The sequence below is a fragment of the Ceratotherium simum genome, chromosome 17, assembly GCF_057802395.1.
Source record: "Ceratotherium simum simum isolate JZ-2026a chromosome 17, ASM5780239v1, whole genome shotgun sequence".
NCBI classification, from domain to species: Eukaryota; Metazoa; Chordata; class Mammalia; order Perissodactyla; family Rhinocerotidae; genus Ceratotherium; species Ceratotherium simum.
In genome coordinates, this window is record NC_141916.1 from 5953329 (window position 1) to 5968956 (window position 15628).

General features: G+C 44.1%; 1 protein-coding gene across 2 annotated transcripts in view; it reads right to left on the reverse strand.

Moving 5' to 3' along the window:
• RASSF3 (Ras association domain family member 3) overlaps nt 1-12243 on the reverse strand; it is a 69702-nt gene extending 57459 nt beyond the window's left edge. Inside the window, exon 1 of one of the 2 annotated variants that reach the window (XM_087442075.1) lies at nt 11942-12243. In XM_087442075.1, the coding sequence (XP_087298201.1) occupies nt 11942-12052 (111 nt within the window). In that variant the 5' untranslated portion in view covers nt 12053-12243. The remainder of the gene's footprint in view (nt 1-11941) is intronic. The other variant, XM_087442076.1, reaches the window with a different exon arrangement.
• Between the last annotated feature and the right edge of the window lie 3385 nt (nt 12244-15628).

The window sequence follows — 15628 nt, forward strand, 5'->3', positions numbered from 1 at the left end:
CAGGAAGGAGAAGAATTTGTCACGGGTAAAGCCAGCAGCCTTGAGCAAAAACTCTGAAGCCAGAATCCTGCAGCCAGGGGCAGATAAGAGGGAGAACAGAGGAAGTTGAAAAGAAAAAGAACTTTCGTACAATACGTTAACTCACACATAAACTCTTGGGCCAAAGACCCACCCTTTCAAAGGCCTGCTCATTCTCTTTGCACTGAGGTGGCCTGCTTTAAAGGAAAAAGAAGCCAACGAAGACTTTGACAGGTGGCCTCAGGCTTGGTCAGGAGGAAACAGCCCGTTACCAGAAAACAAAGGCACCACAGTAATACAAAGGGGGTAAAAAAAAAAAAAAAAAAGAAAGAAAATTAAGCCTCCAGGAATGACTGAAGCTCCTTCCTGATCAATTATATTGAGATTCCCAATTCACTTCGGTCAATAAAGCCAAAGAGCCACAACTTCATTTCGCGCCATCTTCTCTTCTCTGGCTGGATCATGAGTTCACTTCAAATCTCTCCACCACCATCAGTTCTCCATTCAGCCCAGTACCCTCAAATGAGAAGAGGTACACGACCATTTATGGTAGAACTTTTTAAAAATAACAATTGCTAATATTTATTATTGCTTCTTATGTGCTAGGCATCCTGCCTCTTTATGATGAGGAAATTGAGGCTTAAGGAGGTGCCGTGACTTGCCCAAGATAACACAGTAGCATGGATTTAACTCAGGCTACCTTGAAGGGCTGCTTGCAATCAACCCATCAAATAAGAACACACCACAAATCCAGCCCCTTTTTTTTAATAGTAATAGCCCTCACCTCAAAAGACCAAGATGCACTGTAACTAAAACTGTACAGAACCACCTCCAGGGGGAATGGCTTCTAAGCTGATTTGCTGATATTGGTGTTGGGTTTCCCTTTTTCACAAGTACTCCTTCCCCTACATCGCCTTCCTCCGAGTCCTCTCCCCCAGATGGCAGGAGCAATTACACTTTGGGTACCGTTCACAAAACCGAGCTCCTCCAGCAGAGACCAACAGGACAGCCGAGGATCAAGGACCCCCTCGACGCAGGGGCAGCGCCACACCCTCCAACCCCTGCAGCAGGCGGCCACCGCTGGGCCTTAGGGAAAGCAGGACGAAAAGCTTCAAACTTCAGAAAGACTTGACAGGGCAGTGCCTTTCCCCCAAAGGAAAACTGGCAAGAAAAAGCAATCCACAAGCCTGCTTAAACAAATGGAAACAGGCCTTAAATGGACAAAAGTAAGATTACTGTTTCTTTAAACCACCTACATAATATTTACATTTTCCCATGGCTGGGAAATCTGTGTGTACAGTCAACATGCCTGAATTCACCTCTGCCATGCCATTCAGCCTGGATCTGCTGAAGGCCTGAACCAACAAAGCTTCTGTTAGCTTACTCTCTCATCTCCGAGTTCCACTGAAATTACAGTCCAAATAAATCAACTAAATTTCAATTCCCTTGGTAAGCTCCATTAACTGTAAAACGCTATGGAATGTTAAACTTCATTTTAGTATTGGTATTTTTCCTCCTATGTAATGCATGTAGCTATGTTGTTTTCTATTTTCACAAAGATTTTTTGGTTTTTGTTTGTTTTGCTGTTTGAGAACTATATCAGACATACATAAATTTCTACAACTTAACTGGCAAAATATCAAAAAGAATATTTCTCACAGCAAGCATTTGTGGGAAATTTTCAGAGTAAACTTGTTTGTCTAAAGAATATGAGGATTAGGGAGGGTTCATTATCTAAAGTCAGAAATAACTCTTCACATCTTTTTAAAAGATTCACTTAATTAAAATATTCTGAAAGAAGGAAAAAATTAAATGAGGGCCAGCTAGGAGGTAATCAGATTATAAGAGATTAAGCAAGTTTTCAACAGAGGCCAGCCTTAAAGTAGACAGTGGAGCCAGACTCCCTCTAACTGCAATTTTTCAACAAAAGTCAATAAGCTTATAAGTAAACAGTGTAAAAATTCTCTTTGGTAGGTGAAGTTTTTAGTCATTTCTCCTACCATCCTTTTTTCAATAAATAGTCTACGTATTTATAAGACAATTTAGGCTCCTCCAAATTCTACCACAGGGGTTGGAAAACTGGTGCTGAACTGACTGAAATTCAAGGATAAACAGGCACTTCCAGTCTTCCTTTTTCCCTTGGTTAGTAAAAGACACATCACCAGCTCCCCACCCTGTCGTCCACGGTGTGTTCCCAGGACAGCCACGCTTTCTTAGCAGGGCCTCTCCTGTGTCATAATTATGGGAGTAACAAGTATTTTGCTCTGAGTTTCAGTGATGTCAGCCTGAAACACACTCTCAAGTATTTCAAAATGCCGGAATATGGAATGTCCCTCTGGTACAAACAAGAGTCAAAAAAATAATCTGACGTTCAGCTGACCACAGAAAAGGGGAACTATCGACCCAGCTACATGTGCACAGGACTCAAGAGCACAGGACTCTCTCAAGATTTCCGCCCACCTCACAGACAAATGGTCCAAGGCCACGCTCCAACAACGCTCACACACAGAGGAAGAGCCACTCAGAAGAAAAGAAAAATACTAAATTCACTCTGAAAGGAATGCAAATTAAACAACCAGGTGCCTTTACAAAGTTTTTTCCTCTGTTCAAATGACTATATCCAGTGGGGCTAAAGGTGCAATGAAACTAGTTAAAAATATAGCCTTAAATTGGTAATATATAACTAGAACCATAAAAATGGGCACACCCTCATGCTCAATAAAATCCTATTTTGTACATCTACCCTAAAAAATTAATCCATAATGGAGAAGGTTTATTGCTCAAGATGTTCACTACAGTGTTAGGTATAGTAGCAAAAATCAGAAACATTCAAGTTTTCTAATATTTGGGGAATAATGCCTACTCAAGAAAATACAATGTAGACATCAAAATGATAGCTGAAATTATCCAGCAATACCCCATAATTCTAAGTTTAAATAGTAGGAGTCAAATTTGTCAGTACAATATTCCTCAAAAAATTAAAAATAGCATTACCATATGATTCACCAATGCCACTTCTGGGTATGTATCTGAAAGAATTGAAAGGAGGGTCTCTAAGAGATATCTGTACACCCATGTTCATAGAAGCATTATTCACAATAGCCAAAAGGTGGAAGCAACCCAAATGTCCATGGACTGACAAATGGATAAACAAAATGTAGTACATACATACAACAGAATAGTATTCAGACTTACAGGAAGACAACTCTGACACATGCTACAATATGGATGCACCCTGAGTGAAATAAGCTCGTCACAAAAAGACAAATACTGTATGATTTCACTTATATGAGATATCTAGAATACCAAACTCACAGAAACAGAAAATAGAATGGTAGCTGCCAGGAACTGGGGGGAGGAGAAATGGGGAATTATTGCTTAATAGGTACACAGTTTCAGTTTTTCAAGATGAAAAAATTCTGGAGATTGGATGCACAACAATGTAAATATACTTCACACTACTGAACTGTACACTTAAAAATGGTTGATGGCAAATTTTATGTTATGTACATTTCGTCACAAGTTTTTTTTTTAATGTCAGTACAGTATGATTATATGTATGTAAAACAGACAAATGAAAAAACTAGGAAACAATTCCATGAAATAATATTTGGATTAGGATAGTAAGGTAATGGCCCATTTTTCCCCAAACTATATAATGTCATTTTTTTTTTTTTGGTGAGGAAGATCAGCCCTGAGCTAACATCCATGCTAATCCTCCTCCTTTTTTTTTTTTTTCTCCCCAAAGCCCCAGTAGATAGTTGTATGTCGTAGCTGCACATCCTTCTAGTTGCTGTATGTGGGACGCGGCCTCAGCATGGCCGGAGAAGCGGTGTGTTGGTGCGCGCCCAGGATCCGAACCCAGGCCGCCAGTAGCAGAGCGCGCGCACTTAACAGCTAAGCCATGGGGCCGGCCCTATAATGTGATTTTTATAGCACTCTTGTTATCAAAAAAAAAATTTTAAGAACATATTGCTCTACCTACCTGTAAAACCCAAGGCTTCGGGCTGGCCTGGTGGTGTAGTGGTTAAGTTCACGCACTTTGCTTCGGCGGCCCGGGTTTTGCCAGTTCGGATCCCGGGCGCAGACCTACACACTGCTTATCAAACCATGCTGTGGCAGCATCCCATATACAAAATAGACAAAGATGGGTACAGGTGTTAGCTAAGGGACAATCTTCCTCAAGCAAAAAGAGGAAGATTGGCAACAGATGTTAGCTCAAGGCCAATCTTCCTCACCAAAAAAAAAAAAAAAACACACACACACACAACCCAAGGCTTAAAATCCTTCCAGTAAAAATTACATGCTTATGAGAAATTACTCATTTTTTTAGCACATACAAAAACTAAAGATGGCACCAAATTTGGAACTAAGATCTTGCTCTTTACAATGGATGAGAGATGTTCTATATAGACTACTAACTATTCTATATAGACTACTAACAAAGGCCATGAGAGCAGGTTTCAATCTGTTTTGTCCACCAAATCCCTAGAACCTAGTCTAGCACATTGTGAATATTCAATAAATACTTGGGAAATGAATTTAGAAAACAACCTTCACAATCTTAACACACACACACTTTGCCCAACCTGCATTAATTTCATGAAAATACTTTGCTGATTACATTCTAAATCTGTTAAATCCAAGATATTCTAAATCTATTCTTCTGGTCTCCAATTCCCAAATTCATCCTTTTCCTCCTCTAATTATCTCACTTTGTTTAGCATCTGGAAAAAGAACTGAGGGCTGCAACATATAATTAGTATATTACTCTTAGCTGGCTGAATTGTGGAGCAGCAGTTAGCAATTACGGTCCATAAAACGCATATTACGCTTGCTGTTTTAATGCTCTATGAAAGAATGAGCGCTATTCTCTGTAAAATGAAGGCAGAGTTGCAGTCAGAATGACATTAGGATAGTTTTATCCTATCAGCTCATATGTGAAAAAAAAGGAAGTTCCCCACACAAAAGTTTCACAACCCCAAAATGCTGGTATGCGTGACCCAAGCTAGGCTGAGAAGAAACTATTCCCAACAGTAAAGGGCAAGTTCCCCTTCACAAAGAAGCATCTCCTCAGTGTCCTGGCTGGCACCCCATCCATCCATCTGCAACCATCTAGACGATGGAGATTCAAACCCCTGGCAGGACAACATTGTCCGCCAGAAATATAATGAGAGCCACATAGGAAATTTTAAATTTTGCAATAGCCATGTTAAAAAATAAACAGGTACAAATTAATTTTATTTAACTCAATATGTCCAAAATATTATCATTTCAACATGTAATTAATATTAAGAAATTATTGCTATATCTTATATTTTCTTTCCTGTGTCTTGGAAATCCAGTGTGCATTTCATACTAACAGTACCTCTTGATTCAGGCTAGCCACATTTCAAGTGCTCAATAGCCACACACGGCTAGTAACTACCATACTGAACAGTATAGTTTTAAAATGATGGTCACTTCTATTTCATAACATTTTTACATGTATTTCACATTTTAATTACTTTTTTTTTTTGGTGAGGAAGATTGTCCCTGAGCTAACATGTGTTGCCCATCTTCCTCTTTTTGCTTGAGGAAGATTGTCCCTGAGCTAACATCTGTGCCAGTTTTCTTCTATTTTATAAATGGGACGCCACGACAGCGTGGCTTGATGAGCGGTGTGTTGGTCCGCACCCAGGATCCAAACTCAAGAACCCCTGGCCACCGAAGTGGAGTGTGCAAACTTAACCACGACGCCCCCTATGGCCGGCCCCCTTAATTACTTTTTAATGGGTTCTGACATCCTTCTTAGTGTGTATCTGGCCTTCTCCTTAAAAAAAAAAAAATTAACAAGTGAACAAAAACCATTTGACTAGCCACTGACAGTCAAACCAGAACTAACTAAATTATTAAGAGAAATCTGGAAAATTAACCTCGTTCAAAAGAGTTTGGTAAACTCTGGTTACTGTTATTAACTCTGTCTAATGCATTTTATATCCTTGAGGGTGATATGTCTCTGTTGGAACACAGTCATCTAAAATTTCAGGACAGATGTCAACGGGGCGATGGGACTTGTTTTACAGGGACGGACCTCTCAGTCAACGTTTCCATCTAAACAGATGTACAGCTTTAGCACACTTTACACAATAGGTGTGTTCCTGAAAAACTGTAAACGGTTAAACGTTTCCTTTACACTAAAGAAGCAAGCTCTTTAAAGAAAAATTTAAGAGAAGTTTTGTCTATTTGATAAGCTTTTAAAAAATATTACTAAATGAGGCTAGGGACTGCATTTTATTTACTGCTGTATCCCCAGAGCCAAGCCTGTTTGTGTCTGTGTGTGTGTGTCTGTATATGTGTGGCAATTCTCCTTCCCATGTCAACTTATAAGTCACCTTCTCAGAGAAGTCTTCCTGAACCACCAGTCCCAAGTAGGCCGCCCTTCCCTCTTAAAGCCCTCTCCTCTTTCCCTTCATAGCAAAAATAAATTGTTCGCAAAAACTGTTTACAAAAATAAACTCAATAAATTGTTGAATGACCGAATGAATGGGCTTTCTTAAAATAAGGGGGAAATATATAAAGTGAGTTATACCTAAACTAATAATAAAAGATATCACCAACAGCGTCCATTTTTAAATGACTACTATGTGTAAGATACTGTGGTGGCTTATGGTCTAGTGGGAGGGGGGAAAAATTGTGTACATTTGTGTATAAGGAAAACTCCCAGTATCCAGCCCTGGGACCTCCACCCAAAATGAGTAGTAGTTCAGTTGTTCAAGCGCCCACTAAGTGCCTGCATTTATTTTACGTGCTGGGTAAACATGCTGGTCTCTGCTCTCATTAAACAAAATATTACAACAATTTTATAATTTCTGCTATGAACGGAAAGAGCAGAGGACTTTAAGAGGGGAAGGGTGGCTCCTCCAGACTGGTGGTTCAGGAAGACTTCTCTGAAGGTGACATGCAAGTTGACATAGAAAGAATTGAGGGAAGCAACTCCAGGGCAAGGCTCTGTGATGGAGAATAACTTGGGTCCTGAAAGGAACTGAGGAAGGCTAATATGGCTAGAGTCCTAGTTACACGCTGTTATTTAAAAGTTGTTGCATCAGAGAGTGACCAAACAGCTGGGCCTTGTAATATAGGTAACGCCAGAATAAAAACCTCTTTCTAGGCAACGTATACTAGCTCTTCAATGAGACAAGGATGCAAACAGGCTAAGTCAGCCAAAATATATTATATAAGAGCAGCTCCTTTACATGCCTCTAACTTATATTCTAATCTGTCTTTTCACCATCCTTCTGAAGAGGGGCCTCCTCAGCTAGCCTATGGCCTTGGGCCAAATTAGAAGTGAAAAGCCAGCCTGGAACTAGAGCGTTTATCAAAAGACAGCTCCTTATGTGGAAGTTGGGGGTAAGCAAGAGCTGGTGCCCGGGGCTAAGAGCTGGTGATCAGGCCACACTAGAAAGCATTTGATCAGCCTCGCTGTTTTCTCCCAGAAAATGAATGTTTACAGTGTGACTTGCACTGACTGCCAAAGGAAGTCTAAAAAGAATAACCACATTATTGGATATTTTTAGCTTTTCTTTTCATAAATGTTTTGCGTCACTGCTTTCCAAATAATTTCCAAATCTTGCAAGTCAGCCAGAAGAAGAAATGGGGTAGAGAATGCATGGCTCATATTGAGGGTATATGAGATTGGTGACTAATTTTCTTTAGAAATTCAGTTAAAGGAATGTGCCTTCGTGAGTCCTGCTCACACAAACACAAAATTCCAATGGATTAATACTGTGTAGGAACAGAATACATCAGACACAGAGACGAGATGTGCAAATCACCGTGCACCAGGCAAAAGGACTGGTGGGAATGTTTATATGCAGTCATATGGGGATTAAAGGTTAGTATAAAAAGTTAGGATAGCCAACAGACCTTTGATGTGGTAAACCATTATTCTTTTGCCCCTAGTGGGTCTATCGCCAAAACTTCTAATAGAAACACTGAATAAAATAATACAACTCATTACTGTTGATTCCAGCAATAAGACACAGAAGCAGAGAGCCACAAAAATATTTAAAACGGGCCAGCCCCGTGGCTTAGCGGTTAAGTGCGTGCGCTCCGCTGCTGGCGGCCCGGGTTCAGATCCCGGGCGCGCACCAACGCACTGCTTCTCCGGCCATGCTGAGGCCGCGTCCCACATACAGCAACTAGAAGGATGTGCAGCTATGACATACAACTATCTACTGGGGCTCTGGGGGAAAAATAAATAAATAAAATTTTAAAAAAATTTAAAACTATAGTAAGGAGAAAACCCATAGAGTAACCTTGAGGCCTGTATGTGGAGTCTCACAAGCTTGCCTTATTAAACCAATCTTCAGCATAACTTTCTTTAAAGTGTGGGTGGTTCAGAAGACAATTTCAGGTTTTTCAGGACTTCTTGACTATTCCACTTCTGAAGCAAAAACAATGTCTCATTTCCTTATTCCTATTAACTACCAAAGGCTCAGGAAGGAAAGTGATCACCCTAGCTGCGGGGTAAGACATGATCCAAGAGATTATGATATTCATCATTTGAGTCCATTTCTGCTCTTGGAAGTCTGAATGCATCCTGTGTTCCCAGGTAGTTTGATTTTGTTGGAAAATCAGAAATGGAGGATGATGAATTACAGAACTGTCCACGTTCTTGGTTCTGCTTCAAACAAGATAGTGAATCCACAAGTATGAATTATGAACACTGTAATGAAGACATATGCAGAATAGACGGGTCAACATTTTAAGAAACTCCTAAATTATAGATGCCCATATTCGACAAGGGAAGATCGAATTTTAAAATTACTTCTATAGGCGAGAAGTAACAACAAGGAGAGGGGAATTCCAGTCGGAAAACCTGAGTTCCAGCTTTTTGTCTAAGTGTGGGCCCTTGGGCGAATCCCTTAACAAGGCTCATCACGTTCATGATCCAGAGGGCTCTTGGAAGAATCATAAAATAGGGTACACTGAAAACCCTTAAAGAGCCAATTATTATCAAACCAGGAAAGCATTCATTCATTCAACTAACATTCACAGACCAAGCACTGTGTGTCAGGTACCAACTGAGGCCCTGGAGATAGAGCAATAAGCTGACGTTCAAACAGGCCTAGTGTTCATTCCCTGTATATCTTTTGGATGGGTTTTTAAGCCTTTTCTTTTTTTTTTTTCTAACAGTACCAACATAAAACAAGAAAGAAAATGATAACATTTTCTTCATATCTATAAGATTTCTGCTATCGTTGGACACAGAAAGAAGTTGGGCCGTGTTGATTTGCCTGGCAAGAGAAGAAAGCAACTTCTCACCCTCCTCCCCCGTGTCTCCCTCCCGCATTTACCACAAACATCTTGCTTTCTCTGGATATTTTCAAGAGTTCTAGAAACCACATTTTCCTGGGTTTTCCACCAGGTGGTTCAGCCCAAAAAAAATAAAATCACTATTATCAATAATAGATCCTTATGGCAACACATCTCTTTCCACCTCTCTAGAGAAAAGCTAAATTTCCCTTCTACCCTTTTTTTTTTTTTTTTTGGTGAGGAAGACTGGCCCTGAGCTAACATCTGTTGCCAATCTTCCTCCACTTTGTATGTGGGATACCACCACAGCATGGCTTGACGAGTGGTGTGTAGGTCCCCACCCGGGATCCAAATCTGCAAACCCCAGGGCCTCTGAAGTGGAGCGCGCAGAGTTAACCACTACACCACCTGGCCTGGCCCTCCCTTCTATCCTTTATGTCAGAAGTGCTTACCTTATTCTTATAATCACCAGCATAATAAAACAAAAAAAGGCTTATCTAACCTTAGATTATATTTAGACTGCCTTGCTTTATAAGTTTTACTTCCTTAACTCACAAATCTCGTCAGGAATTTAACAAACTCACTCTGCCCCTTCTTTGAACAAACCGAAATGCCCACTAAAATTCAGAGTTTAAAACACTTTCTCCCCCTGGCAAATAAGTCCTGTAACTCAGCACCTGGCATGTGTTATGTTAGCAGGGGAAATACACAGCCAATGAAGCTTCAGAATATATTTTAAGCTCTTCAAAGAACTAGGTCTTACTGTCCTGACTTTCAGCACAATACTTCAAAATACATATAAATGTTAGACTAATTCTAAATGCTAAATAAGTAACATTATATGAGTATAATATATATGCTAGCTGAATATTCCATAAATTAATGAGTATAATAAACACTGTATGTGTATAAACCCAGGGAAAAGTGATGTTTTTACTTTTTAAAGCATTAAAGCATTCTCGTGCAATTCCAACCTGGATACATTGGCCCTTGTCAAGGAGCATCTCACACCTGGAGAATAGAAGCCCAGCAAGTTTTCTGGATACTGGCCACCTCTGGAATAGACTTCACACTGGCACAAGCATCTCTGACAAGCTCAAGTCAAAATGTCAAATGGTGACATCAACGTAAATAAGTAGAAGGAGAAAATACAAGGTGGAGAAGGGAAAGAAACAGGAGGCCAAGAAAGAAAGAGAAAAGCAAAGTGAAAAAAAGCACAAGGAAATGCAATTCCTCCATAACTCACGGGGGTGGGGGGGGGGATTTCCGAGTTCCAAACTTCACAGCAAACTCATGTCATTAGAAAAATAAAAGATCACTTGCTGCGGACTGGATGTGCGTGTCCCCCCCAAATTCATATGATGCAGGCCTAATGTGAAAGGATTTGGAGGTGGGGCCTTTGGGAGGTAATGAGGTCATGCGGGTGGCCCCATGATGGGATCAGCGTCCTTATAGGAGGCAGTGAGCCAGCCCTTTCTCCACGTGAGGAACCTTAAAAAGAAATATGACCTCAGAAAGTGGTTAAATAAACTTAAAAGATCTGGCAAGGAAACCCTGACACATTACTCTGTCCTCACCCCTCCCATAACTCATCATCCGGCCCTGAACGATTTTCCTCGCTTCTAGTCTCGAGGACCAAGTCTGATAGCAATGTTTGGTGCGCGCCTGTTATTTTTTAAAAGCAAGAAATCTGTTCCATGACAGCCTTCTCCAATCTGACGTAGGCACGGCTGGTTGGCAGGCTTCCTGGGGTGGCTCCCAGGGCCAGGAGGCCGCGGGTTCAGGCGCCGGACTTGGCAGTCCACCCCAAGCGCCCGGTTTCGGGGAAGCCTCCCCGAAAAACACGGTCACGGTCGGCGACACCGGCCCAGTTCCCGTCCCATCTTTTCCCAGGCAATGCTTCCCACGGCGTGCTTCCTCCAAAAAAGGAAGAAACCGGCCCAGGGCTCGGCTCTCGCCGGCCAGTATTTACCCAGCACCGGAACTTGTTTGCAAAACCTTCGGGGCACCTAGAAACTTGACTTCGCAGGAAACGCACGACCCTGACTCCCGCACCCAAGACTCAGGGAGCGCCCACTGTCGTCAGGCCCGCGTTCCCCCCAGCGCCCCCTTCCACCCCCCCCCACACACACCAGAGGCGCCCGGACCGAGAAGGTGCGGGAGGCCAGACTGCACGGCCACTCCTGGCTGTCGCACGGCCCCCAAGCCACTCAGGGGCCACCGGCCACTGAAGGGACCAAGAGAGAGGGCCGGCGCGAGGCCCCGACCGCCGCCTCCCAGGGGGCGCGAAGGGCGTCCCGGGCGGGGGCCACCTCCTGGCTCTCACACTGCTCCGGGGCCGCAGAGGCCATCTGGCGCGCAAGGCGGCGCGGGCCCTGGGCCTCCCGCCCGTCCTCCCGGCTCCCCGGCCCGGGCGCCCCCGCGCACGCCCACGGGCACGGGCTCCAGGCACGACCCCGGGAGGCAGACAGGAGAAGCCACTTCTCGGGGGCCTCCTCCTCCTCCTTCCCCGCGGGCATCCCCGGCGCGCCCCGCGGAGACACGTGGAGCCGGGCGTCCTGCAGCCCCGGGCCCCCCGGGCGCGATGCGCGGGGGCTGCACCATCCGCCGCGCGCGCGCCACTCACTTGCTGGCCGGCGCGGGGCTTGCCCTGGGGCGCCCTCCTGAAGAAGGAGGTCCTGGCGGTGAAGAAGAAGTCCTCGGCGTCCTCCTCCAGGCTGCTGTAGCCGCTGCTCATGCTGCTGGTCCCGGCGCGCGCGGGCCGCCTCCCCGGGGCGCCGGCGGCCAGGCAGGGGTGCGGCGCCGCCCGCCCCGCGAGGTTCCCGGCGCGGCCCCGACCGCCGGCGGGCCGTCCTGCTGCAGCTGCGGCCGCCGCTCACTCCGGCCCGGCGCCTCCCCGCCCCCCCGCCGGCTCCGGGCCCCGCGGCCCGCGCGCGCCCCGCCTCCCGGGCCCGCCCGCGCCCCTCCCCGCGGGCTCGGGACACCCCCGCGCGGCCGCAGGTGGGGGCTGCCCTTCGCCGCAGTGTGGGTGGAACCCGGAAAGCCCGACCCGCGGAGCGCGTCTGATGCCGCTGTGCTCGGGGTCGCTTCCCCACCTCCCGGAAACGGCCGGTTCCTCTGCGATCCGGCCCCCCGCCCCCGGCCCGCCGGCTCGGGTTTGGGGAGGGCGGGAGCGGAGCAGGGAGCTTTCTCCGCTGTCCCTTCCCTGCTCGCCCCCTCCCGGGGTCCGGCGGGTGGCGGCGGAGATGGCCCTGCCGGGGGCCCCCAGAGCCTCGGGCGTCCTGCGGCCGCCCCGCCGCGTCCTGGACCCGGGCAGCTCGCCCTCCAGGAGGGTTCAAGTTGGCCGAGACGAGTGGGGAGGTAACACTGGGTTGGGTTTATTCAAATAAAAACATCCTTTCTGGTAATTCCGCTGCGCTTCGGTCTTCCCCTCTCGCCCTCCTCTCTGGCGAGGGTGCATTCCCAGAGAAGGTCGGCCAAGGTCGTTATGACCTTAGAGGCCACTTGGTGCAGAGAGGGGTGAACTAGTTCTATAGTTCGAGTACTTATTAGTTAAACGTGCTATTTAAATGTCCCCTCCTACAATCCGCTTTAAACCTACAAGGCAGGGTTTCAGGTGGGGTGAAGAGGTCAGGGAATTCTGTTCACTCTCCTACAAAAGAAGATTCCATATTTTCTGAAATCCTACCAGTCTTTTCAAATGCAAAATTTTCCTCCCAGCCACCTGTGGGTGCCAGTCATTTACACGTTAGTGTTACTGAATTGATTCAAATCCTACTAATTTCCCTGCAGAGCCCCTAATTGAAAGGAGGTCGTTTTGAAGCTTCAGCACGGCCGTGGTAAGCAGGCTTTAGGAGAGTTTCATTAGGAGGGGAAGAGAGGGTTAGAAAAGAAAATTTTCACTCATTAGAACTAAACTTTCTTGCATTATCTCCTTTAATCCTCCAAACAATTCTATAGTTAGTAGTAGTTCGTGCTCATTTTACACCTAGAGCAGCTGAGGCTTAAAGAGAGGAAGGCAGCTGTAGGCGGCAGGGCTGGGACCATGCTGATCTACAGGTCTTCAGACACACTTCTAGGTCCTCTGCTTGGTCGTAGTCAGCCATGGTCATTTGTAGCCTGGTGGGAGGGAGAGCTGGACCAGGAAGGAGAGAATTGACTCATGAGTCATCCTATCCCCAGGCAGAAAGAAGGCTTGCAAGCAAGCCCTGCCTTCCTTCAGGCTTACTCACACATCCAGCTCCCAGTGTATATTCCCCAAAGAATTCACAACAACTCCAGGAGGCGGGCCTGGGAGTTACAGCCCATTTTAAAGATCCTGCAGCACTAAAGCCTTCTTCCCGGCCACCCAGCTACTGAATAATGAGAAACCAGGAATTCCAACTCCGTGTTGTTTTCCTCAGTCTACACTGATCCCTATGTGGGCCATGCACTTAGCCTAATGCGCGCGAATAGGAAGATTTACCTACTTTATGATAGATTGTTGTTATTCACTTTCCATTACTTCATTAACACAATCCTTATTAAATACTCCAATTTAAGAGTAATGCGTAGGTTAAAGAATTTAAATAACTTATTTTATTGAGGATGTAAAGGCAGAAATAATCCCTGCCCCAGAACAAATTATTTAAACAATTTCTGAATCCTTTGAAGGAAAATATTAAAAGGTAAAATGCATTAAAACGCTTTATGATCTGCCATACCATAAAAAGGATTTTTTTTCATGGTATTATTTTTAAGTTCCGAAGGACTGAATTAACTTTTCTGTCAGCACACCATCAGAATCAGTTATAACAAAAAGACAGAATTGAATAATGAAGCAGAAGCGCTGCTTTTAAATAACAAAAAGCAAAAAACATAGAGGAAGGAAGGATTGGTATTGTTTCCTAAAAGCAGCATAATAATATTTCTATATTTTTCTGATAGTATTCTTGATAAAAAAATATTATGAACTTAAAATTTGGTTCATGAAATTAGTTTCTGTCTGTAAAAATTCAAATGTCACATTAAGCAACTAGACATTTTTAACATTTAAAATTCAGGGAAGGGGGTGGAATAAATAAAATGTATGCAACCAAGTTCAGTTTTGAAAGGACTTCCTGTCAAACGCAGACTAGAATTTGTAACTGGACTCTGTTATCATAAATGTTCTGGGGACACAAGAGCCTAATGATTTAGATTGATAGCCTAGTAACCTTTTATTTCTATGTTAAATGGGGAATATATTTAAAACTTAATAAATATATGCAAATATTATAAACACACCCAAATGTTTTGTAATTGTAATCATCCTGCACATCAAATCATTTTTCTTAAATTAGCGTAAAAGGAGAGGCTTCAGTAACAGTTTAACTCTCCTGCTCACCAGATAAACCACCGAGGAGAAAAATAATCCTATAAATGTGATTATACATCAAAAAGTTTAAATCGTTATTCAGATTTTCCAAGTACTATATATCTACAAATAGTAGAAACTCAAATATAATTAAAGTAGAAAACATTTTTTAGGCACAGGTTACCCTTTGACTAAATAATTTAGAAGCAGAATTTTTCTTATGTAGACTTGTCCTAATAAAACAGAAGACCACAGAGGAAAAGATTTCTAGATTTGACTATGTAACATTTAAAAAAATTTTTTTTGTGTGTGTGAGGAAGATCAGCCCTGTGCTAACATCTGCCAATCCACCTCTTTTTCTGCTGAGGAAGACTGGCCCTGGGCTAACATCCGTGCCCATCTTCCTCCACTTTATATGGGAAGCCGCCACAGCATGGCTTGCCAAGCAGTGCATGGGTGCACACCTGGGATCCGAACCAGTGAAACCCAGGCCGCTGCAATGGAGTGAGCGCACCTAACCACTTGCACCACCGGGCTGGGGCCCCATTTTAAATATTTTTAATACACACACACACACACACACACACACACAATGGTAAAAGACAAGGAAAAGAACAGGGAAATATTTGCCAGATAATTTTTTTTTTTATAACTTTATTTATTTTTTTTCCTCCAAAGCCCCAGTAGATAGTTGTATGTCATAGCTGCACATCCTTCTAGTTGCTGTATGTGGGACGTGGCCTCAGCATGGCCAGAGAAGCGGGGCGTTGGTGCGCGCCCGGGATCCGAACCCGGGCCACCAGCAGCGGAGCGCGCGGACTTAACCGCTAAGCCACCGGGCCAGCCCTTGCCGTATTCATACAAATCAATAAAAACTTTGAACACCATGTGGGAGATCAAAATTGACCACCCTGAATTATGTCTCTTTACCTTGATTATTTTCTCTGACAGACATTTGACCTCCCCCAAACTGCCTAA